Below are 27577 nucleotides of genomic sequence, written 5' to 3'. Positions count from 1 at the left end.
TAGTTACTTAAAGGCGCCAATAACTCGCCTTGTCATATCGAGCATGAAAGGCTCTAAGAATTTAAGCAAGAACCGATTCCGCCCGGCCTCTCACTGAGACTTCTCGTGAGCTTCTCGCGACAGCACTAAATACCACACAGATCGAACCTCATTGTTCCATCCTGTGTGGTGCTCACAGTTATCCCTTTAAGATCCCTGTTCCAAGTCAAATGTGTGCTTTACAACCTACTCTAATTGGGTTGGTATGTAAAGCACCTTAGTCCATTTGACGAATTTCGCTGATAACAATTCATGGCGAATCAGAAATCGCGATACGGGTATCCGGTCAAATGTGTTAAAGCAACATCACACAGTTTGCCTCACGTATAAAACCTATAAAAATCATTGAGCAAAAAGGCATGTAGCCGGACAATACCTACTATTGGGTTGCCCAAAAAGTAATTGCGGATTTTTTTAAAGAAAGTAAATGCATTTTTAATTAAACTTAGAATGAACTTTAATCAAATATACTTTTTTTGACACTTTTTTTCTAAAGCAAGCTAAAAGTAACAGCTGATAACTGACAGAAGAAAGAATGCAATTACAGTCGCAAGCTGTGAAAGAATTTGTCAACGCCGACTATATGAAAAATCCGCAATTACTTTTTGGGCAACCCAATACAATGAAATCTCAATTTTATAAAAACGATAAGAAATTATTTAAAATATAAAATAATAGAAATAGCAAATGAAAATAAATAAATTAAAAAAATTACCTTCAATTTGAGCAGTTCAAAATTCTTATATCTATAAAACTCTTCTTCAAACTTGCGGAATATTCATTGCTATACAGTACGCCAGCATGATTTCACTGACCATTTAATCAGAAATTTCACAATCTGCAATAGATATTTAAAATAAATGAAAAATGGTTGCCTATGATAAAAATATAAAACCAAACTACAACCTACATAAACGGGTCTGATGTGGACTTCACTTTCCCTTTTGATTGCAGAAATAACTGAAAACTATCAGGCGAATATAGCTCAGTATTTCTTCAATTTAAAGGAAAAGTGAATAGACCCGGCATTTTTGAGCATTTCACAGGATACGCGTAAAAAAACCTTAAACACATTTAATTTTGTGCTATCCCATTTAAGGACGATAACCAAGTAAAGCGATATACATTTATTAAATAATTTTGTATGGATGTGTTAATATCTATGTTTGTTGTTGTTGTTGTTCTAAGTGGTTTTCAGCCAGCCACAACAACAAATAAATATCTATGTACGTTAGGTTTTGCTAATATAAAAGTAAATGAAGAGAATTTAAACATAAATATGTACCTATATTAGATTTTACAAATTCAATTGATATATTCTAACTAGATTATCTTCGCCACAACTGGCCAATTGGAATTGGTGTTTTCCCTCCGTGCTAGCGTTAGGTCTAAACTGTAAACGCTTAACAGTTAAATGATGTGATTGCCTGAAAATAGCATAAAATTTAATTTAACACAAACTCTGTTTAAATAAAGCAAACCACTTACGAGTTATTCATGGCCACTAGCAAATTCCATTTTCCATTGAATTCATATATGTACACATGGCCAGTTTCGCAGCCCAAGGCAAGAATGTATGAACCATTCGCATGTAAACCATTTGCAAATGCTACCGCTGTGATGGATTCTTGTTTAATTTCCAATACCTCCAAATGTTGCCAGCCATTTAGGGTAGATTTGCCTTGTTCTTCATTGTTTTTAGCCCACACTACTACCTTACCCTCTCGCGATGATGTTACAAAATAGCTATTGTCATGGCTCCAGTCACACGACCATATAATGCGCGTGTGAACACCATTCGTTTTATCTGTGCTCGCTGTTAAACTAAACTGAGCTACCTTACTATCGCAAGATGAACGTTCAAACAAGGACCATCTACGATCCCTTGAAACCGATAACAAATATTGACCATTGGGTGAAAAACGCATTTGAGTCACTGTCAGTTGGTGAGAGGGCAATTTTTGTATCTGCTTCCAGTTTGCCGTATTCCAAAGAATAATTTGTGCATGTTCGGCATTTGTTGATTTGCAAGAAGAGGCCAATAGGTGGGAGTCAGAAGAGGCGGCTAATGCATAAATTTCATAACCATGCCCATAGAGTTTTTGCACTTCAGGCCAAAGTGTGTTTTGCATAAGAGTTTCCTCCTGTGGAGGAGCATCCATGGTAATTGGGGTAAAATAATTTTCAGGATATTCATCCTTGACGTGACGTTCTGCAGGGGTTGAGTCTTCCGTGTTGTAAACTGCTTTATTTGAGAGGCCCAAAGAAGGAACAGAGGCACCCTTGGGCAAAGCTGAAATGATAAAAGGGGGTAAAAACAAAAATATAGAGAGGTTTATTAAGTCCCGATTTTGCCACATTTCTTGCCACATATAATTTACATTCCAATAGAGTATTACTTACATTCCAATAAAGCACTTCCCTCCTCATCGTTTTCCACCTTAGTAATCCTTCGGAAATTCTCTATAAAATTAGCTGAGGCTTGAAAAGTTCTTACAATCTTCTCCTCTGCTCCGCTGGCAAATTTATAACGAGAAAGCATGGCTAAGCATTGCATATCATAACCATGCACTTGGGGCCGGGCCAACTCATGCCATGTGTCTTCTGAAGCAGACAAACGCCAAGGCGCATGTATTCTTGTGGTCTGATCGGCAGAAACGGACATTACATACTCTTCTTGAGGCTCCCATGCCAGATCACGCACTTCTCCATAATGGCCACCAATAATAACCTGTGGCACCCAAATATTTTCATTTTCCTCATTTTGCTTCCACAAATGAAAGCCTCCCTGGTAGCTATGGCCAAGTATGGATTTGCCATCGCTGGAAAATTTTCCTCCAAAGAATCCCAGGGAATTGCCTCCCACTTCTCCCAAACGCACTTTCTCCATCCAAATACCACTTTCATCGGATGATTGCCATAGAATGAGAGTCTTGTCAATGGAGGCCGACAACAGACTCAATTCATTGTCCGCCGACTTGTGCCAATGCACACCATAGACCCAATTATCATGGCCATATAAAACAGATTCCAGACTAATGGCATACCAACTGTTTCCCGAGGCCTGTATTATTTTCTCCTCCACACGTATATCTCCAGTGGATTCATCCAAAAGATTAAATATATCCACTTTGTTATTATTGACCTGTTCAGCGCTGCGTGGAGCAATACGCCACAAACGTATGAAATTGTCTTGCGAAGCACTGGCCAAAAGCAGATCATCACCTTCGCGCACAAAATCCAAACCTCTAACCCAGTCTTCATGGCCCACTAGCTTGTGAACGGGATGAAAATTAAATGGTGTTTCTTCGCCTTCGGTCCATAAGGCTACTGTTTCATCATCAGCCGTAAAGGCTAATAATATTTGTTCGGACTTGGGTAGGAGGCAAAGCCTTAAGGTGAAACAGTAACCGGTGTTCAGCAATAGGGTTTGTTTGCATTCTGGCAAGGCTCCATTTTGAAAATTAAAAGACCACAATTTAATGGTGCTATCAGCGGCAGCTGTGGCTATAATCCATTCTCCATTGCAACGTTGCAAGCCATCAACAGCATTTACACCACTCTCGTGGCCTTTCAGTTCGTAACTTTTAACATCCTGGGGATTGGAAAAATCCCATAAAATAGCCAACTTGTCATCGGAACCGGAAACGAAGCACGTCTCCTCCAAAGGGCTATGGAAGGACTTAAGCCACCTTACTGTATTGACACGTTTGGTATGCTTGACATAGGTATGGGTTATTTTAGCAGAAAATCCTTTAAACTAAAAATATTTAATCAATTAGTTTTGTAGACATGGTGATTTCATTAACAACAAACCTTTGGGTCATAAATGGCCACACAGTTGCAGGCACCAAATACGATCAAACCATTATTACCCCAATCGGCACTTTCCGTAGTTCGATTGCAGGCTATAGAGGTATAAATATTTTCAATGCTCATGGTTAAATCCAAGCCGAATTGTAATTTATTTGCGTAAAATTTCCTTGCTGTTTGGCTTTTTTGTTTGCCCAAACAAGAAGCGGCACGTGCGTTGTAAACAACAAATCCCACCAAATGATTATGACCGCTGTTTGGCCCCTACCTATCATCTCGCGTATGTCAAAAAGAGTGCTAAAAACCAAGACAAATTTATTTACAGGTAAGGTAATGACATAATAACCAGGTATTGTACCGTAAACAGCTGTGTACAATTTTTTCTCGCCAAGTGCACTATCTGTCACCGAGGTTTGGTTGTGTGTGTAGTTAATAAGCATTGCACAAGCAAAGAACGGAAAATGGCGCGAACTAGTAACATACTCAAAATCAGAGTTGCACTAATCACTGATTTTTTTTTTCTCGCGGAGTACATTTTCGATAACTGAGTTTTCATAACGTTCGGTTGTGTGTGTATTTAAAGGTGGTCCCATTTGTACAACAACCACAAATCATATGGTGCAATCCGCCATCTTGTCATCAAGCTGATCGACGTTTTGTCAACACAAAAAAAAAATTGTGTGCGTGTGTGTATACATGTGCGTACACGAGCAGAGAAAATGCGAGAAAGAAGATAACAAAACTGAAAATTCAAACAAAAATATGTTATCTTAATACCGTCCAAACGGGCGGCTGCTTACAGCTGTTAGCGTGAGCAGCACCTTCTTAAATCCGCATTGCCTTTGACATTTAGATTTACTGCAAAATCAGAACAAAAATAAAAAAATGTACTCAGCTGTTCGCATGATTTTACCTTATTAGTGCATCCTGGGCGTTAAGCTTTGTTTTTGGGTCTTGCGTTAAACTTTGCTCGGTTTCCAATAGCCAATGCAAAAATAATACAGGAAATTGATATAATTATTGTAAAATGACGGTTATTGAACTTTATTATCCCTGCTTGACATGTGACGAACGTCAAGCAGATATATTTAAGTCACAGCTGTGAATAAATAGAGACCTGGCAATCCTTATGTCAAAAATTCCGTCAGGCTTTGTGGTAACAAGAATGCCGCGAAGTTAAGCTAACTTTTACTTGGGATTGATGTGTATATCGTCAGCTTGAAATAGCGCCCCACAAATGGATAGCAACAGCGATAAACTAAGAAAAAAACATATACGTGACCAACAAAAACGTATAAGGCCAGGAGAATGTCAAAAATATATACGTCTCGTCATCGATTCTCGTTTTATGTCCGCCTCCTATGGTCGTCAATTTATAGCCGAGCTTAATAATGCTGCAGGCGATCTAAAGTATGAAGTTCGTAACTTGGCCCTTAAGGAATCCATTATATGGGAACGTAGTAGAGGCCAACTAACACTGGCTCTGGAACAAGCCAATGCTCTAACCGAAGACTGGCAACGGGAAAAGCAAGTGGCTAAAATATTAACTCAGGAAGAACTACAACAAATGATCAAAAAAGATAATCTTGCTCAGCTACCAGAGGAACTAAGTACCAAATGCCCTAATATGCATCATATTGTCATATACATATCCAATGGTCAGAAACAATCTCATAGCGAGTCGGCAGCTTTAATTGAACTACAGGTAATGCATCAGTTACATATTCTACAAATTAATAGCTCAATGAAAGGTCTTGTGGAGGAATTAAAAAGATTAACTAAAGCCATAGCAGAGGCACCATATAAACAACAGAAAAATGAGACATTGGCATCGTTTAAAAAGTTTTTGGCCAACGATAAGAAACAATGTGTACGCGTTGAAGGTACAAATGGTTTTGGCCGTTTATGGCAGCAGCATTTAAACCGTCTACCCTTGGTCACACTGGAGGTAGCCGAAACCATTATAGAACGTTTTCCGTGTCCAAAGCTATTGATTGAAGATTTAAAAAATAATTCAGAAGCCGTTAAGCAAATTGGCGATTTGAAGATAAAGCGTTCAGGGCCAAAGGTATTACAAGTTGATAGAAGAATTGGTAATGTATTGGCCTATAAATTGTATATGCTCTATAATTGCACAGATCCCAATACATTAATATAAAGAATCGTTAAGAAATAGCATTATGAAATATAGCAACACGTTTACATTTGGTATTAATAAATTCTGTGTTGGTTGATAGGATTTTTAAAATAAGGCAATTGGAAGTGTATGTAATCTCAAATATTTCTAAAGTCTGTTGGGAAATTGATGTGTTATGGAAAACTTTGTTTGCCATAAAATTCCATATTTGATTGAGATTTTCTTAATATTGTCTGTTCTTGGTTTCATATATAAGACTGCTGAAGCGAATGTTTCACTTGATAGAACTGATTTTAGTCTTTCTCGTCGTTAAAATTTCCTATGAACATTCCATTAAAAGGACAGGGGATCTCCTTTTTATAGTCCGAACCGCTTGCGACACCTCATAGGGGAGAATTTTTCACATTAATCTCGCAAGTATTAGAAGGAGAAAACCACCGCTGAAATTTTTTTCTTCAGATTTTCTCGCCAGGATTCGAACCCAGACGTTTAGCGTCATAATCGGGACATGCTAACCGCTGCGCTACGGTGGCCCCCCATGACCAGGCAAGTCGATTTGAAGTGACTCCAAGATTAGGTTAGGACAAGCGTTAAGCACCCTCCATTGGTAACCACTTTGCGCAGAGACCTTAGGCTCATTGTGTTCGCCTAGATGTATATGAAAACAGAAAAATTGTCTATTTGGTTCTATTGATTATCCAGTTCCAGAAACTGCGACTAAGATGGGGTATGTCCGGAGGGATCTGGGTCTGAGTTGAGTTGGTCTGGCAAGGCTAGGAAAACAGGTGACGTGTGCCGTGTGGTCCCAGGTCACAGTCGGGCCTCCCATCCTGCTCGTTGGCATCCATCTGTGCTCTGTAGGAATTGAGCCGGCCTTGTTTGTCGGATCGTAACTGAGCCACAATCACTCTGGTTTGCCTAGGGAGGTCAATTTCTCTAAGGACAACATTAAACCAGTAGCTATTCACCACATCTGCTACCGTGTCTGAATGAATGTTGTTTGGATGCGTGTATGTAGCAGATATCAACAATGGGAGGGAGGCCTGATGCCATGATCGTACAATTATCCGCATATGAAACGATATCTATGCCGTCTGGATGGGAAGAAATCAAGGATAGTTAGAGGTTCAACATAAAGCCGGCGATATCAACTCGCCTTGGGGAACTCCCTGTTCCACTTTACGTTGCTTCGACTTCTTATCCCTTAATTCCATAAATGATTGGCGACCACACAAATAAATCGCGGCCCAGCGTTTCAGGCTTGGCTGGGGGGGACATGTCGATGTCCTCAAATAGTTTGACATGGCTAACCGTGTTGAATGCTTTCGATAGGTGCAGTGCCACAAGGACCGTCGTGTCACATTGCCTGGACCGATTGAAGCCACTGCATATCTGTGCGTATATATCATGCAATGCAGTTGTTGTGCTATGCACAGTCTTCGAAAGCCATGGTGATGCTTAGCGAATGGAAGTTCTTCAACGAAGCTTGGGAGGAGTAGTCTCTCAGAGTCTTGGCTACTGCTGAGAGTAGGAAGATCGGTCTGTACGACTCCCCTTTACTCGGGTTCCTTTCAGACTTCAGTAGCGGGAGCACCCTGTCCATCTTCAGATATCGGATACTATAAGAGTGTTCAGAGACAGGTTGAGAACAGTTGTAAGGTTCTCAACCTCAGGTAGATCCAGATTCTTCATCATCAGTGTAGAGATTTCGTAGGGGCCCAACGCCTTGGATAGTTAGCGTCACGGATAACATTTCTTACTTTGTCCACGGTAAATTGTGATGACTTTCCTTTGACCACGGATACGACGAATGCCTCTTCGCCTTGTCACTCTCGTGATGCTCAATAAATTGACGGTTGAAAAACCTAGAGCATATCTTAGGATCAGTTACAATTACGTCGCCAAAAGTGACTGACGTCCTGTCATCCCCTCTACCGGGGTTCGAGAGTGACCTAAAAAGTAGATCACAGCTTGTCTACACCGGTACCAATTTGACGGGCTGGTATAAAGCGAGCGGCTGCTGCGTTAGTGATGTCTCAGAATTTCCTCTCTGCAGCGATTGGTGTATTCTCTGAATCCAGCCCAATCGGCCTTCTTCTGATTGATAAACGTTCGGCGTTCGGAGGCATGAAGTCGGGTGGTCGGTCGATGGTGAGAACTATGGGAAGGTGATCTGCCCCAAAGAGAAGACGGCTTGCCAGGATACATCACTCAAGAGATCAGGGAGGGGATGCAATGGAAATATCTAGTGGGCTGCTGCACCTCCTCGCAATCTTAAAGGAGGCATCTTCATTTACACCCACTTATGTCGGGGTTGTAAACTTGCCCATTAATTGGGACACAGCTACCAACCGGCGGTATGTACACGTTGTATAGCTCTATCTCGGCAGTACCGGACTAGACTGCTATCACCAGACATTCCATATAGGGGTCAGTAGCGCCAGACGCAAGCGAAATGGGTCTATATTGTACGGAATGATGTATAACGTAGGCCAATCCCCCACCTCCACTCCTTAAGCAATCCTTACGTAGCACATTGTACCGATTACAACTGTGCAAGCTGCAGGAGTTGGTTCCGACTCATAAAATCTACTATCTCGTCGATCTTGCCTCGGAGTCCGTTGCAATTCAATCGCAAGAGCCGGGAAGTTTGTCATTCTTGCAATATTGGGTCTGGGATGCTATTGTTGCCGCCCGGGAAAGTTCGGAGGGGACACATTGTCCGACGATGAGAACGCTTGGTTTCGAACCCCTCCTTATGCTGGGAACATTTGTGAGGTACTATGCCATGTAAAAATGTTTTCCCATGGCAGCCGGTTCTACTTAGCGGATTGGCCCGATGGAGTCTTTCATTGAAAGAATCTTGTTGTATCCACAAATTCATATGGAGGTGGCGATTCTCGTCAAGCTCCTGTAGGTGAGCAATTTCGTTCCAGTCCAAAGGGCCGATCGGCGCGAGAATAAGTTGGTCATTGGTTATTTAAAGGCGCCAATAACTTGCCTCTTCATATGAAGCACCATATGCACTCAGTATATTGGTAAGAGCCGGTGCCGGCCGACATCTCACTAAGATTGTCCGCGACTGCCATTGCAGCTACTTCGCGCCCGGTAGCTCGCAGCTAAACTTCTCGTGACAATAATGACCACTACAAAAATTGGAGCCTAATGTTCCAGCCTGTATGGTGCTCACAGATATCCCGTGCCGGGGATTTAGACTGTAGTGCAGTTGTCATGCTGTGCATTTTACAGGACTCGTGTGATATTCTGCTGAAAGAAGAATCGTCACCCCTGGCTAGGACCCTAAGCATCTTTGCGACCAGGTATAGGAGAGATATGTTATTGTTGTAGCCACATTTGCATGTAGAGGTGACGATCTTCGTCCAGCTCCTATAGGTGAGCAAGCTCCTTCCGGTCCATGGAACCAATCGGCGTGTGAACGGGATGGTCATTAGTTATTTAAAGATGGCAATACCTTGTCATATTCAGTATTTAAGTAAGAGCCAGTGCCGTCCGGCCTCTCACGGGAACTCTCCACTCGATACCGCTGATTATCCGCGACTGCAATTACAGCTACCTGCCCTTGTGGTGCTCATAGTTATCCCTTTCCGGAATAGGGGAGAGATCATTCTATATGATTCTTTGGTCTGCAGATCCTCCCTGCTTCCGAAAAGCAACAAAGCGATACATTTTTCATACGTCGCGTATTATCTGGGTGGACGCTGAAAGACTGATATTCCCACCAGGCCCAATAGACGGTTTGACTTCCTTATGTCTTCAGCAACATATTCGATTCTCTCTTAATTGTTGTGGTTTGGTATCGGCTTGGAGCTTCATTGTCTTTCTCAGACTACTTTTTCACGCCTTATATCTTTCTCGATGCTCGACAAAATGACTGCCAATATGACTGTCAGACGCAAGTATCAAAAACTTGGACAATAGTTTCACTTTAATTTATTTATTATTATTATTAAATTTTAAATTTAGTTCTCTAATTATATTTATATGTATCAATAAAACCGATGAGTTTGTCTGAATGCATGTGGATTTTGTTTTCATCATATATTATATTGATGTCATTTTATCATTTCGGTTACAATGGCTTTTTTTATGTTTTTTTTTTTTTGGTGTTCGCTCTACACAATTATTGGTAATGTTGTAAGTTTATGATTAATAATTGTATGTATGTATATGTATACTATATAATATTTTCGTGATCGTACATAGGTTTGGCTATTGCTTCAGAATTGGAAAATTTACCACTGACAAAGAAAAACAAAAAAAAAAAAGATCTGGAAAAATACATGGTTTTTGTTTTCTAAAAAACTACATTTTTCAAGATTATACAAATTTACAAAGATCAAATGAGGCAATGGGAGGAGGGAGCGATGTTGTTTTTTTATGGGGATATGTTTTGAGTAAAGAATTACAAGAAACAATATAGGCCCATATTAGAAATGTATCTTTGATAAAAGTTGGCCATAATTGAAAACAATCCATAGTTAGGGTCTCCAACAAAATCTGGGCATACCAATAACTCTAACTAAATTAACCTTGAAAATAAATGTGACTACATTCGAAATTCTGCTTGGCATGGTAGTTTATCGAATGTGTATAGTTTCTCTTAGCGTTTTGGAACAATGCCAATGAGAAAACACACAAAAATAAGGATCAAATCAAATACATAACAATATCTGGATGTGTCTGTATATGATGAACAAATGCATGAGTATATGTATGTATGTATGTAGGAGCTAAGTATGTATGAGTGTCTATTATTTACAATGTGGCCAGTATACGTGTGAATCCCAAACAGGCCGAGACCAGCGTTTGTCCCACACCCCAGACCATGGCGTAAATGGGTGACATAGGCAGGCTGGAGGCACGATGAACAAAAGCAATGACAGCGCTGCTTATAATACCGCTCAATGCCGGCGAAAGGAAGCCCATAACCAAGATTAATATTGAAAAGAATCTTCCGAATTTATGCTTTCGCAGCGTTACAAACGCCACTACGGCGGCGCATGTGTGTATGAAAATGGATGAGAAGAGGGCCCACAAGAAGATGTGATACCACATTTCGCGAAAATTATCCAGTCTGGCCTGTGAACGTAGGCCCATAACATCGGCAATTGTATCCAATTCATCATCATCGACAAATGACGGCATGACAAAGGAGGAGAATCTACTGCCAACAGGGATTCCAGTCTCCCTAGATGTATGGAAAAATGACAACAGTTTGGCGGTTATGGATGATGACGATGACAGAGACAATGTGAGAGAGGTAATAGCTAAAAGTCGTAGTATTTGTTCCTTCAGCAGTTGTCGTATAATGATGAAGCCGTCCTCTATACACTCAACACTTAGGAAGTATGATGGGCGTCGTTTGTTTTAAGTATCACAGTATACCAAGTTTCAATTCGCACTTGTGCTTGTTTTGGCTTTGGTGATTCTCTTCTGATGCGCCTAATCAAATATTTCTTCCTTCTCGCCAGCTGCTGGAATGGATGAAGCTTAACGCTCGGCAATAGGCTTGCCTTTTATGTTGGGGTCTTGTTTTGTGAGTTTGATAAAAACAACGACGTTTCCAAAGACGTTTTGACATGTGAATCATATGAATTGACCTTCTTTGCATTATTGTTAGATAAAGATCTGCAAAAGAGTGTAAGAATTCACACACATTATTAATTCAGCACTACCACAATACATGCCCTTTCACAACTGACCACTTAAATGTCCTTAATTTGTTGATTTGGTATTTTCCCCTCCCAATGACCATTATGTTGATGTGATGGTTATAGCTGAGTGCTTGAAATTACAATTATTTTACATCAATTCTCGTTATTTGTTGTTTATTGCTTATTTTTTTATATTGTTTTTATAAAGAAAATTTCGTTTTTTTGCTGTGGAATTTGACACTTTGTGAACAGCTGACACGTTTTTGTTTTTGGCAAAGTCAGTGATGGTAAAACTTGGTACGAAATCGTAAAGGTCACAGATATAACACATCTAATAGGACGTTGGCATTTAAAGATAAGGCCGAAGTGAGGTTTACCTAAAAAACGGCAAAATTTTTTGCATACTACCCTAAAATGGCTCCAGGAAAACGAGTATGAAATCCGTTTTGGGCTCGGGCCTGAGGACTTTCCTTTAATCAAGCGATAAGGGGGCAATATAGTACTCAAAGGAAATTTTGCGTAGAAAAGGAGTATGAAAAAAGTGTAACAAAATTGCCCCCCTCCATATGCCACGCCGTTCGGACTCTATTATAAAATGTAAGCCCGCTATCATTGAGCTTATACTTGAATCGAACTGTATTCACTGATATGTGAGAAGTTTGACTCTTTTCCTGAATGGAATTTTCATGGCATTTGGTAAAAAGTTAGCGAATGCTGCGTTTTGGAACTTCTTCTAGGCAATATGTACATCTGAGGGAGGTGGCAGCCTACTGAAGCGGCGTTTGGTGTATTCTCTGAAATCGTCTAAATAGGTTGTTTACAGATGTCCGATGGAATGTATCCCTGGAATAGGGTACGGTTTTTGTACGCTTGTAAATTTCATAATAGGAAAATTGATGCTTGAGTGAGTCACCTCATCATATAAGTGGAGCACAGCATTATTGCACAGGGCTTGTTGGTGCATTTCCAGTTATCTTTATTTTGGATATATTGTACAATTGTGATAGTCATTTTATCCCTTTTTTTATTTTTATTGAGCAAGCGATCTTTTCTAACAAAACCCTAATTTAAAAATTACTTTTTACCCAAAAAAAAAAGGAATTCGGGTGGCATCACCATGAATTGAATTCAGGTGGCATCACAAAATGTCAAAATGATGAGCCAAGTCGTTTGATTTATGTCGCCGTTATAAAAACATTTAAGTAAACCGGCTTTTTATATGCGTTTATCGGATTCAATTTTACATTTTTCATTATAAAAGTATTGAAATCCTACTTAAATAAAGGTGAAAGTGAAATATCTTAAATTCCATTAATTGTGAGACCATACAAACGTTTGAAGCTTTCGACGGCATTCTATTCGATATTTCATACGGCTTTGCTATTGTGCGTGTCCGCCTCCGTACTCTGTTAACAAAAAGCATATAAGCATTTCGCGTGGAATACGAAGTTTTATGCTCGTCTGCATAGATTTTTTTGCTAATTGCCAATAGAGGTATACATAATAGCACATCAGGACATCAATAAAATGAACAAAGAAAAGGATTACGCTTCAGACTCGGATGAAAGTGATGAGGATTTCCGTCCTGAGGGTGCCGGCGAGTCTGTCAGCGAAGAAGAGTCTAATGGTGATGACAGTGAAAGCGAGGAGCAACCAGAGGAAGGAGGCGGCGTTTCTACCAAACGGAATGTCAGAAAAGGTAAAAAATTGACAAAAAAGATTGGTAAAAAGAGAAAAGCCCACAAAGAGGAGGACTCCGACGATGAAGGTTCAATAGAGAAGGGTCACAATGTACAAGCAGGCAAGCGAAGTACACGGAGAACTGAGGGCGACCCCCATACAAATGGTGGTGGTAAAAGTATTGAAAAAGACACTTTGGATTCCGATGAGGAAGACAAGTCCAGAACAAATGCCTTATGGGCAGACTTTCTAAAGGATGTAAAGCCAGACGCTAAAGTGGAAAACAAATCCAATGGTTCCTCCGCGAGGAGTCAACATAACCCAAGTACCTCAAATAATGGAAAACTTGAACAAAATACTAAGACTAAAGAAACCAGTATACAAAACAAAGAAGAACCCAAAAAGGTTACTGTAACCCAGGTTTTAGACTTTGCGGGTGAAGAGATACGTGTGCAAAATGAAATCGATGCTTCAAGTATTAAAGAGAATAAGGCTGCCGCTACCTCAGCACCAAAAATGCAACCATTCGGACGCATTATGCCGGGAGCCGGTCTCAAGAGATCAGCAGTGGGTTCATCTTCGGGCGGAGGACTTGGTTCTCTGCTCAATCAAATAGGCAAGAAGAAGAAAATTTCAGTGCTGGAAAAATCCCAAATGGATTGGAAAAGTTTCAAAAGTGACGAAGGCATTGAGGAAGAATTGCAGACATTCAATAAAGGCAAGGATGGGTAAGCAATGGCATTTACACATTTTTTTTACATTTACATCCAACATCATTTCACAAACTGTTTCACTACTCTTTTCCAGCTATTTGGAACGTCAAGACTTTTTGCAACGCACCGACTTGAGACAATTCGAAATTGAGAAAAATCTAAGACAATCTTCAAGGCGTCCTCTCTGAATATGTCTACATCTAATCGGATGTACTGCATAATGTACTCAATTCAACTGATCAGGTATAAGTAACTACTAAACTATAGTCCTTAGCTTACATACAATACATATGCGCATACCTTATTATTAACAAGAAGAAAATGGAAAAGTTAAGGTAGTCCTCTTTCAATTGTACATTAATTTCAATGTATGTATGTCATTTTTATTATTATTTCTTTCATAATTATTATTCGAAATATTCCATAATTTTAATTATACATACCATCAATTCAGAATGTCTATTTCTCATATAATACATTTGTGTTCATCCTTTTTTAAAGCATTAAAAAAGTATAAAAATACGATATTATACATATATTACAATACAAAGAAATAACTATTGAGTTTTATTTATATAGAGGGTCTGGTTAGATTAGAAAAATAACGACTTAATGTTAAAATTTGGCCTCTTGCTATACCATTGGAAATTATGTCAGTAGTATTATAACCTTCCCTAGGAATACAAGTTGTTTTAAAAGAACGTGGGGAACATTTTTTTCTATGACAATGCTTGAATAAATTTACGGATAATCTTATAACATTGCCTTAGCCCATGGTTGCTGCTTAACAAGTTGATGTTGTTGTTGTTGTAGCCACATGTCTATATGTGGAAGTAGCGTTCCTCGTCTAGCTCTTATAGGTGAGCAGGCTCGTTCCGGTCCGAAAACCCGATCGCCGCGGGAACATGGTAACCATTGGTTATTTAAAGGCGCCAATGACACGCCTTGTCATATCGAACATCATAGGCACTCAGTATTTATGCAAGAGCCGGTGCCGTCTGGCCTTTCTCTGAGACTCTCCGTTCGATACCGCTGATTGTCCGCGACTGTCGTTGCAAATGCAAATTTTGCCCATGAACATTCCACTAAGGAACAGGGGCAAACTTCTCACATATCAATGAGTGCAGTCCGATTGAAGTTTAAGCTCAATGATAAGGGGCCACCTTTTTTCTCCTCTATGGAGAGAAGTTTTACATGGCATAGTACCTCACAATTGTTGCCAGCATTGGGAGGGGAAAACCACCACTGAAAATTTTTTCTGATGGTCTCGCCAGGATTCGAACTCAGGCGTTCAGCGTCATAGACGGACATGCTAACCTCTGCGCTACGGTGGCCTCCAAGTGGAGCATTCCACCATCCGCAACCTGTGGACGCGCCAGGTAGCTCGCAGCTAAGCTTCTCGTGGTAACAATGAACACCACACAGATCGGAGCTGAAAGGCCCAGCCTGTGTGGAGGTAATAGGTATCACGCGCCGGGTTGTTTTAGCAGTGTGTTGTGTTTTATCTTCCGTTTGCTCGATTCTGTTGACTATCCAGATTCAGGAACTCTGGGACTAAGATGGGGTGCGTCCAAAGGGATATGGGCCTGGCTGGCCAATTAAACAGGTCACGTGTGTCATGTGGTCCCTAGTCATAATCGGGACATACATACTGCACGTCGACGTCTATCCTTGCTCTAAAGGAGTTAAGGCGGGTACATCTGTCGGATCGTAATTGAATCAGATTTCTGGTATTCCAGGGGAGGTCAATTTCTGATTGACAAGTACAAGAGCGAAGTGAAATCGGCCATGAAATCCTCCTGGGTCTGTGTTTGCGACCAACATTTTTTGATGCTCGGATGTGTTAAATGGGCCGATAGATTTCGATGTTTTTGATAGCTCCCTTACACGTCATCGGATATCGGCCATGAGATCCTCGTGAGTCTGTATTTGCGACCGACAATTCTTGATGCTCGCATGTGATGAATGGACATATAGATTCCGATGTTATTGATAGCCCTCCCTTACACGCCATCGGATATCGTCCATGAGATCCTCGTTAGTCTGTGTTAGCGACCAACATTTCTTGATGCTCGGATGTGTTGAATGGACCTATAGATTCCGACGTTATTGATAGCCCTCCCTTACACGCCATCGGATATCGGCCATGAATTCCTCGTGAGTCTGTTTTTGCGACCGACAATTCTTGATGCTCGGATGTGTTAAATGGGTTATAGATTCCGATGTTATTGGTAGCCCTCCCTTACACGCCATCGGATATCGGCCATGAGATCCTCGTTAGTTTGTGTTAGCGACCAACATTTCTTGATGCCCGGGTGTTTTGAATGGGCCGATAGATTTCGATGTTTTTGATAGCTCCCTTACACGCCATCGGGTATCGACCATGAGATCCTCGTGAGTCTGTATTTGCGACCAACATTTGATGCCCGGGTGTTTTGAAAAGGTCGATAGATTCCGATGTTATTGATAGCTCTCCCTTACACGCCACCGGACATCGTCCATGAGATCCTCGTTAGTCTGTGTTAGCGACCAACATTTCTTGATGCCCGGGTGTTTTGAATGGGCCGATAGATTTCGATGTTTTTGATAGCTCCCTTACATGCCACGATATACCACCGTATATCACCTGCCCGTCACAAGATGGCTATGAACACCACAAGGGTTGGAACTCTAACATCTGATTTGTGTGGTGTTTATAGTTGTTGTTTGTTGTAACCACATTAGCATGAGGAGGTGGCGATCCTCGTCATGCTCCTGCAGATGAGCAAGCTCGTTCCGGTCCAAAGGGCCGACGCCGCGGGAACAAGATGACCATTGGCTCAGTTGTTGAAAATCATAACAAAACACAACGTGAAAAATTTCGGCTAAATCGGAAAAAATTTCGGCTTGTAAGGGCTCAAGAAGTAAATCGGGAGTTCGGTTTATATAGAAGGTACTAGCTGGACGGGGCCCGCTTCGCTGTGCCTTTTTTCACTTTCTTATTTTATGTGAGCTCTATGCTGGTACGGTCAGGAAAAAAGTGCTGTTTGGGGGTGCTGGTGCCATACGGCCTTTCAGATAATTTGTTTCAATGTGGATATCCAATTGGTGCTCAACTAACCCGCCTTTTCATATCGACCATCATAGGCACTCAGTATTTGTGCAAGAGCCGGTGCCGGCCGACCTCTCACTGAGACTCTCCGCTCCATAATGCTGATAGTCCGCGACTGTTGTTGCAACTACTCCATATGGAGCATTCCACTATCTGTAACCTGTGGACGCGCCCGGTAGCTCTCAGCTAAGCTTCCGTAACAGCGATGAATACCACACAAATCGGACCACAATGCTCCAGCCTGTGTGGTGCTCACAGCTAACCCGTGCCGGGGGTGTTCATAGTCATCATTAGAAGCTCAGCGCCCACAGGTTGCGGGTTATGGAATGCTTTGTATACGGAATAGCTGTAATCGCAGTCGCGGGCAATCATTGATACCGAGCGGAGAGTTAGTAAGAGGCCGGGCGGCACTGGCTCTTGCTTAAATACAGAGTGCCTGTAATAATCCATATGATAAGGCGAGTTTTATAAGCAATGACCATAACGTTCTCGCAGAGATCGGTCTTATGGACTGGAACGAGCTTGCTCACCTATGGAGCTTGACGACGATCGCTACCTCCTTATACCAAAGTGGCTCAATCCCATGGCAGCCGGTTGTATGTACCGGATTGACCCGACGGAATCCTTTATCGGGAAAGGCTGCCGCCTCGGTGTACAACACACTGATACAACAACAACAACCAATGTGGCTACAACAACCTGCAACGTTACGAAAGGCTCGACTTTGTGTCCATCGGCTTCATGAGTGGATTTTTTAGGCACTGTGTTTTACCGAATACTGGCAGTAGACCCAGCCTCATACCTCTGGGCTGCACCGGCTCTTGCTTAAATACTGAGTACCAATGATGCTCGATACGACCAGGCGGGTTATTGACGTCTTTAAATAACCAATGGTCACCATGTTCCCGCGGCGATCGGTCGTATAGACCGGAACGAGCTTGCTCGTCTATAAGAGCTTGTAGAGGATCGCCAACTCCACATGAAAATGTGGCTACAACAACAACTACAACTAGGGCAGGGAACAGCGCTCTGCATATTCTGTTTGAGTATTAGAGGCAATCCTCGACAATTTGACCTGTTCTACACGGGATGTAGTTCCGTTATCTCGGGAGTATTAATATATGGGCGTAGCAGTGCTTAGAGCGCGCCCCTCGGTGAGGGGACTGGTTCTACACGGGATGTAGTTCCGCCACCTTGGGTATCAAAAAAATGTGGGCATAGTGCTATGTAGACTGAAAAAGGCATTACGGGGTGAGGGAAATTGAATGTGGTGTACTTCTGTTGGAACTAAATAAGCAGGGCCTAGGCCAGGAGTGGTATAATCGATGCATATTGCTGTGATTCGATTGATTCTCACCAGGTCATTGAGCTCTAGAGTCAGGGCTTCCTCGCAAGAAGTTCGGGAAGGTGTTGGGCACGGGTGCTGATCTCTGGGCAAAAAAAAAGCGCCCTCAATACACGGTTACAATATGGAGGGCACCTCTTGGTCAAGAGATCGGTCCTACATGGGCTGTACTTCCACTATCATGTGTAGACCTGTCCTACATGATGTAGCCACATTGCATGTGGAGGTAGCGATCCTTGTCAAACTCCTAAAGATGAGTAAGCTCGTTCCGGTCCATAGGACCGATCTCTGTGGCAACGAAACTCGCATTGTCAATACTCGGTTTAACCTATCTACACGCGATGTTGTTCCGCTATCCCGGGAATCTTAATATGTGCACGGTGTGGTGCTAAGAGGGGCCCTTTGGCCACGTTGCTACTTCTCCAAAGGTCATAGTTCCGCTATCTTAGGAATCTAAACATTGCTGTGGTCCGATGGATTCTCATACACGAGTGTCTGGTCTGGCATTAGGGCCTGGAGGGAGGGCGTGTAAGCAGGAAGTTGGGGAAATTGTCTTTCACTGCTATTGATATCAGGGGAAGGAACATAAAGGGCGCCTCTCGGTCAGGGGACCTCTCTTACTCGGGGTCAAGTTCCGCTATCTCACAATAAGTATATGTGGGCATAGTTTTAGACAGGAAAAGGAATGTCGATGAGAGGAAAATAAATAGTGTTCTCCTTTTGCAGGAACTTAATAATCACGAGTTGAGGGCTAAGGACAGGGTAGTATAATCGATGGTCCGATCTATCATTGGACTCTGTAGGAAGGTCGTATTCACAGGAAATTCGGGAAGGTATTGGGAACTGGTGCTGAACTCTGGAGAAAAGAATATCGCTCTCTATACTCAGTTTGAGTATAGAGGGCACCAAGCGCATTTCGAAGTTCTGATACTGATCGGTTCTTTTGATTATGAGCGACACTAAAGACAACGTACCAGGTACACCGCTCTATGTAGACAACTTTTTTCTGGAATGAGTCTATGAACTACTTAACACGTTCCAGAACAACTGGAATGTGTTAGGTAGGTGGGGGATTCACCTTCGCCCCTGGCAAAAGTGATCTCAATGTGGAGTGTATGGGGATAGCATTCAGGTCTGGTACTGCCGGATAGAGCTATACAACGTGTATATACCGCCGGTTGGTAGTTGTGACCCAGTTAATGACCAAGCATACAAGCCCGACATAAGTGGACTACTGTCTGGCCATAATCGTCTGGTTCTAGGAAACTTTAATGTGCATCACATTTCATGGCATTTTCCTCTAGGTAACGATCAGCGGAGCATAGTTTGGCAGAGGAGATTGAAGGCTCCTCACTAGGATTATGAGGAGGTGCAGCATCTCGCCAAACATTTTTTTCATCCCCCAATCTCCTGAGTGCCGTATCCTGCTAAGCCGTCATTTCTTCCATCCATACCACTCGACTTATAACCTTTGAGCGCCGGACGTTTATCAATTAAAAGAAGGCCGAATGGGTCGGCTTCAGAGAATACACCAATCGCCTTCAGTGAACTGGCAACCCCCTCAAATGTGGGAGTTACCGAAAGAAAATTCCGAGACATCATTAACGCAGCAGCCGCTCGTTTTATACCAGCCGTACGAATACCCCAAGTGCAGCACAATTTCCCGGCGCAGGCAGTGGTACTCGCAGACGAGGGACGGGATTCGTTGCACGGACCCCACTAAATCCAGAATCAGCGGGCTGAATCTGGAAATAAACAAGGTCGTCAACGAACATAAGCGGAATTTGTGGCTGGAACACTTGCAGCAATGTAACTTAGGTAACAATGTAACTCCCGAACCCCGGTAGCCGAGATGACAGAACCTCAGACACTTTTGGCGACGTGACTGATCCGAAAAGATGTGCCAGGTTGTTCAACTGTCGATTGATTGTATGTCCCAAGAGAGACAGGGCTAGGAGGGGAGCCATTCATCATATCTGTGGTATTCGAGCCGATGGACAACCATCAACTGTCGTCAACCTGTCCGGTGTCTGCAAGATGGGCAAAGTGATCCCGCTACTGAAGCCTGGAAAGGACCCGAGTTAGGGGGAGTCGTACAGACCGTTCGGCCTACTCTCACCAGTTTCCAAGACTCTTGAGGGACTACTCCTCCCGAGCCTCGTTGGAGAATTTCCATTCGCCGATCATCACCATGGATTTCAAAGACTGCATAGCACAACAATTGCTTTGCATGCCAACATCGCACACATTTGCCGTGGCTTCAATCAGCCCAGGCCATATGATAGGACGGTCCTCGTGGCACTGGAGCTATCGAAGGTATTCGACTATTTGAAAATATCACCATACGTCCCTTCAGCCAGGACTGAAACGCTGGTTCTTGAATTATCTGTGTGGTCGCCAATCATTTATGGAATTGAGAATCGAAACACCGAAGAGTGAAACAGGGAGTTCCCCAAGGCGGGGTGATATCTGTTTAACCTCTACCTATCCTCCATTACATTCCCTCCCGACGTCATAGAGATTGTATCACATACGACGATTGTATGGTCATGGCATCAGGACCCCCACCCATTGATGACATCTGCGATAGGTAAAGGCTCAAGAAGTCAAATCGGGAGATCGGTTTATATGGGAGCTATTTCAGGTTATGGATCGATTAAGACCGCACCTAGCGTTCCTGGATAAGAACCACTTCAAATCCTCCTGCCATTAGAAGGACCTTTAGTGCCGCCGAAGCGCTCTTAGAATGGCGCAGATTTATTTGCAAAAATCGGACCACAGTCACGATTCAGAATTTTCACTACTGTTGCATTAGCCACGTCTTATGAGTCCTTCAGGAGTACATCCTCACAAGATTCGTTCTATCTTATCATAATGTATTCCCTTTTCAAACTCATAGGCATAGAACACTGTTTTTACTTTATGAAGATTGCTTCAAAATGGATTTTTGGGCTCTGAAACTGGTCGTTGGGCCCATCGTGTATCGATGAGAGTTTTAGTACCATTCCCACCAAGCCTCTCAATAAACCTAAGAAGGATGCGGCTTCTATTATGCCAACCTCTTAAAGAGCGGGTTGGTTTGCCAGAGAAGGCCGATGACCTAAGCAAATTATAGGCATGAGAAGGTAGGCCTTGTCCTTAAGACTCGAACCAGGTGCCTAAACCCCCTGCTGACCTGTCGTCTGTCTAGCCGCCTGGGGCAGCCGCTCCACCAGTTGAGGTCTCAGTAGTAGAAACCATGCTACGACCTGATACCACCACCTTGTCCTTAAGACTCGAACTAGTTGACTACGTAAAACCACCTGCTGACCTGTCGTCTGTCGGCTAGTGGAGCCTGGGGCAGCGGCTCCACCAGTTCAGGTCCCAGTAGTAGAAACCGCCTACGTTCTGATACCACCCCCGCAGCTTTTAGGTCTTTGTAATCCATTCTAAGCCTACTTCCGGGCCCTAGATTTGCCGCTCCACTGGAACCAGATGCAGTTCATCAACCTCATAATGGATAATACTATCGTAGCTATTCTTAAGTGTCTCAATTTTTTTTCCTAAATTAACTAACAACAAGAATGTATTACGAGTTACAGAATATTCTTGCGGAGCGAAATAACAAAACATGCGCTCCACACAACGCCTCAAACAAGAATCCATGTTTACACATTCATGAGTTCAAAATTTGCATATGCCCTAAACAGCTCATAAAAAAAGTTTGTTGCTTAAGTCTTTTGTTTGGCAACAAACAGATATTATGAAAATCAAAAATCAAGAACCGGCCACTATTTTCTGGAGAGTTCATACCGAAATCTCCAAAAAAAAAAACAAATCAAAAATGAAAAAAAAACAAGTAAAAGCGTGCTAAGCTCGGCCGGGCCGAATCTTATATACCCTCCACCATGGATCGCATTTGTCGAGTTCTTTTCCCGGCATCACCTCTTAGGCAAAAAAAGGATGCAAGGAAAGATTTGCTCTGCTATTAGAGCGATATCAAGGTATGGCCCGGTTTGGACCACAATTAAATTATATGTTGGAAACCTGTGTAAAATGTCAGCCAATTCGAATAAGAATTGCGCTCTTTGGGGGCTCAAGAAGTAAAAAAGAGAGATAGATTTATAAGGGTGCTGAGTCGGGTTATACACCGATTTAGACCATACTAAACACTTATGTTGATGGTCATGAGAGAATCCGTCGTACAAAATTTCAGGCAAATCGGATAATAATTGCGACCTCTAGATGATCAAGAAGTTAAGACCCAAGATCGGTTGATATGACAGCTATATCAGGTTATGAACCGATTTGAACCATACTTGGCACAGTTGTTGAAAGTAAGAATAAAATACGTCTTGCAAAGTTTCAGCCAAATCGGATAGGAATTGCGCCCTCTAGAGGCTAAAGAAGTTAAGATCCAAGGTCGGTTTATATGACAGCTATATCAGGTTATAGACCGATTTGAACCATACTTGGCACAGTTGTTGGATATCATAACAAAATACTACGTGCAAATTTCATTCAAATCGGATAAGAATTGCGCCCTCTAGAGGCTCAAGAAGTCAAGACCCAAGATCGGTTTATATGACAGCAATATCAGGTTATGAACCGATTTGAACCTTATTTGACACAGTTGTTGAAAGTAAGAATAAAATACGTCTTGCAAAGTTTCAGCCAAATCGTATAAGAATTGCGCCCTTTAGAGGCTCAAGAAGTCAAGTCCCCAGATTTGTTTTTTTGACAGCTATATCAGGTTATAGACCGATTTGAACCATACTTAACACAGTTGTTGGATATCATAGCAAAACACGTCGTGCAAAATTTCATTCTAATTGGATAAGAATTGCGCACTCTAGAGGCTCAAGAAGTCAAGACCCAAGATCGGTTTATATGGCAGCTACATCAGATTATGAACCGATTTGAACCTTATTTGACGCAGTTGTTGAAAGTAAGAATAAAATATGTCTTGCAAAATCGCAGCCAAATCGGATAAGAATTGCGCCCTCTAGAGGCTCAAGAAGTCAAGAAGTCAAGACCCAAGATCGGTTTATATGACAGCTATATCAGGATATGGACTGATTTGAACCATACTTGGCACAGTTGTTGGATATCGTTACAAAATACTACGTGCAAAATTCTATTCAAATCAGATATGAATTGTGCACTCTAGAGGCTCAAGAAGTCAAGACCCAAGATCGTTTTATATAACAGCTATATCAGGTTATGAAACGATTTGAACTATACTTGGCACAGTTGTTGGATATCATAACAAAATACTACGTGCAAAATTCTATTCAAATCGGATAAGAATTGCGCCCTCTAGAAGCTCAAAGAGTCAAGTCCCCAGATTTGTTTTTTTGACAGCTATATCAGGCTAAGAACCGATTTGAACCATACTTGGTACAGTTGTTGGATATCTTAACAAAATACTACGTGCAAAATTTCATTCAAATCGGATAAGAATTGCGCCCTCTAGAGGCTGAAGAAGTAAAGACCCAAGATCGGTTTATATGGCAGCTATATCAAAACATGGACGGATATGGCCCATTTACAATACCAACCGACCTACACTAATAAGAAGTATTTGTGCAAAATTGCATGCTTTACTCCTTCGGATGTTAGCGTGCTTTCGATAGACAGACGGACGGACAGTCGGACGGACATGGCTAGCTCGACTTAAAATGTCGCGAGGTTCAAGAACATCTATACTTTATGGGTTCTCAGACGAATATTTCGAGTAGTTACAAACAGAATGATGAAATTAGTATACCCCCCATCCTATGGTGGAGGGTATAAAAATCATAATTACGCTAATCGTTGTTGAGCAGGAGACCTCAATAATTGGCAACAAAGCCAAGTTTTGCCATAGAGCCTCATTGGAACAGAAGTGGTTATGAATGAATGAGCAAATAATAATATCATATTGTGATTCCAAGCGTGTGAGCCATGGATGTAACGAAGACGATGGCGACGAACGACCGGTGTAGACTAAAAAAAAAACACAATGTGGCCAAAAAAAAACTAACTTAACTCACAGCAAAACTTTAACACATATTGACACTCATAACGGCATTCGCATCAGTTGTTCAACATCTTAGCTCGGAGTAACTACCAAAGAGCGGTAGAAATTAAAAACAAAAAAAACTTATATTAAGAAAATTAAAAAAAAATAACGAAAAAAATTGTGAAGTAAAGAAAAAGGAGAAAAATTTAACAAAAAAAAAATATAAAAAAAGTCTAATGTGCAATATATAAAAATCTTTTTTTTTTGAAATTTACTCAAAAATTGGTATTTTGTTGTTGCAGTGGAATTATCCGCATTTTTTCACAGCTGGTGAAAGTTTTGATAACTTAGTTTAAAGAAAAATAAAAACCCTCTCCAAATGATCGACAAATAAAAACAAAAACGCTCATAATCAACCACAGAAAAAGCCAGGGTATTAATTTTTCTTTTCCTTCTTCGTTTTCCAAACACATTGCGCTAAAGAGCATTGGATTCAATTTTTTTTTTTTTGGCCAAAACAAATATAATGAAATATATTTACATTGAATGTATATACAGTGTGTATATGTATATGCATTAAAGCATTTTGGGCTATGTACGAAATTGTATGGCCAAAGTGTAGTGTAACTAAAAGAAAAGCATATAAGACAAATAATACTCACCAAAAAAAAAAAACAAAAAATACAAAATTGAAAATAAAAAATAACTGAAGAAAAAACAACAACAACAACAATAATCAAACCAGAAAGTAACTACACCAGTGCAGCCGTTACAACGTTTAACGTTTAACGAAAAACAAAAACAGAAAAAAATCTGCGCCTGACTGACTAGCTGGTCATACTAGTGGTGCTGTTGCTGTGCTAGTCGCGCTGAGGCCTTTTTTTTGTTATTAATTGTGGTGGCGGTGTTATAGCTGCTGGAACTGCAACCAACAAAAACAAAAACAACAAAAATAAAAACAAAACGTACAACACCAAAAAAGACGTTTTTTATGTTATTTGGCCAAATTTATACAATCGTACGTTACATTCGATACAATCGCCTTCAGCAGCTAATGACAGCCGAGTGTGGCCAGGCAGAGGGACGGATGGACAGACAAACGCCTTAGCATTGCATTTAATCGCTGCGCGATCGTCATCTAAGTCAACGTTTTTTTATTGTCATTTCGTCACAAGTGCCCATAGCAAGTGAGTGCAGACAGTAGCGGTGGCGTTGGTGGAATCATCATCATCCAATCAATTTGTTACCACAAACGTTGTGTGTTTTCATGAATTTTCGCTTCTTCTTCCAAAAATTCCAAATTAAAAATTCATCAAAGTATTCCGCATTCAAAATATAAAAACATCAGCCATTGAGTGATAGCTGCGACAACATTCTTTACCAGCAATTCCAATCGAACCAGTGGCTTAATCATAATTTATAAGGTAAGCATTTCATTTCCTGGAGTGTGGTGCCCTTTTGCTCATAATTTGGGAAGGGTTCATAGCACACTGAAAGAAAAAAAAAAAAATGAAGCAAAATTTAGGATTTTTCTTTATTCATAGGATTTTAGCAATGAAAACGAGCCAAAGGAGCAATACTTTAAAATAAAGATCTTTAAAGTTAATATCCTATTTGGACTTTCATCCATGATGTCTGTTAGTAAAAATTGGGTTGCCCAAAAAGTAATTGCGGATTTTTTAAAAGAAAGTAAATTCATTTTTAATAAAACTTAGAATGAACTTTTTTTCTAAAGCAAGCTAAAAGTACCAGCTGATAACTGACAGAAGAAAGAATGCAATTACAGAGTCACAAGCTGCGACAAAATTTGTCAACGCCGACTATATGAAAAATCCGCAATTACTTTTTGGGCAATCCAGTATTTACTAACAGACATCATAGGCAAACAAAGAATAATGAATAAAAATTGCTTTCCTATTGGAGCTTTATCAGATTATGGATCGATTCGGACCATACTTGGTTTGGATATTGGAGACCATAGTACAAGGCTTTGTGATAAATTTCAGCCAAATCGAATAAGAATTGCGCCCAAAAGGGGCTCAAGAAGTAAAATCGGGAGATCGGTTTATATGGGAGCTATTGGGTTGCCTAAAAAGTAATTGCGGATTTTTTAAAAGAAAGTAAATGCATTTTTAATAAAACTTAGAATGAACTTTAATCAAAAATATAAATTTGCCATTTTGTTCGATAACCTTTTGCCATCTTCCTGGCAAATTTAGTATTCCACGCTCTGAACCAAGTGCGATTTTATAGCCTCATCATTGCCGAAAGTTTTACCATTTAAGGAGTTCTGCAAAGATCGAAATAAATGGTAGTCTGATGGTGCAAGGTCAGGGCTATATGGTGGATGCATCAAAAGTTCCCAGCCAAGCTCACTCAGTTTTTGGCGAGTGACCAAAGATGTGTGCGGTCTAGCGTTGTCCTGGTGGAATATGACACCTTTACGATTGACCAATTCTGGTCGCTTCTCCTTGATGGCTGTATTCAATTTGTCCAATTGTTGACAGTAAACAACCGAATTAATCGTTTGGTTCCTTGGAAGCAGCTCAAAATACACCACACCCTTCCAATCCCACCAAACAGACAGCATAACCTTCTTTTGGTGGATATCAGCCTTTGAAGTGGTTTGAGCTGGTTCACCATGCTTGGACCATGATCGTTTTCGACTAACGTTGTTGTAAACAATCCATTTTTCATCTCCAGTTATGATTCGTTTTAAAAACGGATGGAATTCAATGCGTTTAAGGTGCATATCACAAGCGTCGATTCCGGTTGTTAAATGAATTTCTTTGCATACATGTGGTACCCATATTAAAATTGACGCCAAACAAACAAATGTAAACAAAATTTCGCGCACTTTTTTTCTAAAGCAAGCTAAAAGTAACAGCTGATAAATGACAGAAGAAATAATGCAATTACAGAGTCACAAGCCGTTGAAAAAATTTGTCAACGCCGACTATATTACTACTATTGTATATTACCGACAATTACTTTTTGGGCAACCCAATATATCACATAATGGAGGAGGCCACCGTAGCGCAGAGGTTAGCATGTCCGCCTATGAAGCTGAACGCCTGGGTTCGAATTATGGCGAGACCATC

General features: G+C 41.2%; 5 protein-coding genes across 5 annotated transcripts in view; 3 read left to right on the top strand and 2 right to left on the bottom strand.

The window, feature by feature from the left end:
* Positions 1-1112: 1112 nt before the first annotated feature.
* Positions 1113-4094, bottom strand: LOC106081038 (elongator complex protein 2). Its single transcript, XM_013242725.2, has 4 exons — positions 3856-4094; positions 2443-3799; positions 1528-2332; positions 1113-1466 (listed from the first exon to the last, which is right to left on the bottom strand). The coding sequence occupies exons 1-4, from the start codon at positions 3976-3978 to the stop codon at positions 1337-1339; spliced, it is 2415 nt and encodes an 804-aa protein (XP_013098179.2). The 5' UTR covers positions 3979-4094; the 3' UTR covers positions 1113-1336.
* Positions 4095-5012: 918 nt separating this feature from the next.
* LOC106081028 (uncharacterized) lies at positions 5013-6071 on the top strand. Its single transcript, XM_013242700.2, has one exon. The coding sequence runs from the start codon at positions 5090-5092 to the stop codon at positions 6008-6010; it is 921 nt and encodes a 306-aa protein (XP_013098154.1). The 5' UTR covers positions 5013-5089; the 3' UTR covers positions 6011-6071.
* A 3857-nt stretch (positions 6072-9928) lies between these two features.
* LOC106081023 (transmembrane protein 170B) lies at positions 9929-11924 on the bottom strand. The gene is made up of 2 exons (XM_013242692.2): positions 11713-11924; positions 9929-11638 (listed from the first exon to the last, which is right to left on the bottom strand). Exon 2 carries the CDS (start codon positions 11153-11155, stop codon positions 10766-10768), a length of 390 nt encoding a protein of 129 aa, XP_013098146.1. The 5' UTR covers positions 11156-11638; positions 11713-11924; the 3' UTR covers positions 9929-10765.
* Positions 11925-12938: 1014 nt separating this feature from the next.
* Positions 12939-14542, top strand: LOC106081026 (craniofacial development protein 1). Its single transcript, XM_013242697.2, has 2 exons — positions 12939-14072; positions 14152-14542. Exons 1-2 carry the CDS (start codon positions 13192-13194, stop codon positions 14243-14245), a joined length of 975 nt encoding a protein of 324 aa, XP_013098151.2. The 5' UTR covers positions 12939-13191; the 3' UTR covers positions 14246-14542.
* A 10437-nt stretch (positions 14543-24979) lies between these two features.
* LOC106081022 (2-hydroxyacylsphingosine 1-beta-galactosyltransferase) overlaps positions 24980-27577 on the top strand; it is a 91658-nt gene continuing 89060 nt past the window's right edge. Inside the window, exon 1 of the mRNA XM_013242691.2 lies at positions 24980-25900. The gene's annotated coding sequence lies outside the window, so the exon portion shown is untranslated. The remainder of the gene's footprint in view (positions 25901-27577) is intronic.

This window comes from Stomoxys calcitrans, chromosome 5 (genome assembly GCF_963082655.1).
Source record: "Stomoxys calcitrans chromosome 5, idStoCalc2.1, whole genome shotgun sequence".
NCBI classification, from domain to species: domain Eukaryota; kingdom Metazoa; phylum Arthropoda; class Insecta; order Diptera; family Muscidae; genus Stomoxys; species Stomoxys calcitrans.
This window is presented reverse-complemented; position numbering and strand designations above follow the sequence as displayed.

Excerpts from the sequence above, each read along its gene's own strand:
- LOC106081023 (XM_013242692.2), bottom strand. The coding sequence starts at position 11,155 with ATGCCGTCATTTGTCGATGATGATGAATTGGATACAATTGCCGATGTT.
- LOC106081038 (XM_013242725.2), bottom strand. The coding sequence starts at position 3,978 with ATGAGCATTGAAAATATTTATACCTCTATAGCCTGCAATCGAACTACG. Across the intron at positions 2,333-2,442 it reads GGGAAGTGCTTTATTGGAAT|CTTTGCCCAAGGGTGCCTCT; the intron begins GTAAGTAATACT and ends TTATCATTTCAG. Across the intron at positions 1,467-1,527 it reads CTAGTGGCCATGAATAACTC|GCAATCACATCATTTAACTG; the intron begins GTAAGTGGTTTG and ends TGCTATTTTCAG.
- LOC106081026 (XM_013242697.2), top strand. The coding sequence starts at position 13,192 with ATGAACAAAGAAAAGGATTACGCTTCAGACTCGGATGAAAGTGATGAG. Across the intron at positions 14,073-14,151 it reads TTCAATAAAGGCAAGGATGG|CTATTTGGAACGTCAAGACT; the intron begins GTAAGCAATGGC and ends ACTCTTTTCCAG.
- LOC106081028 (XM_013242700.2), top strand. The coding sequence starts at position 5,090 with ATGGATAGCAACAGCGATAAACTAAGAAAAAAACATATACGTGACCAA.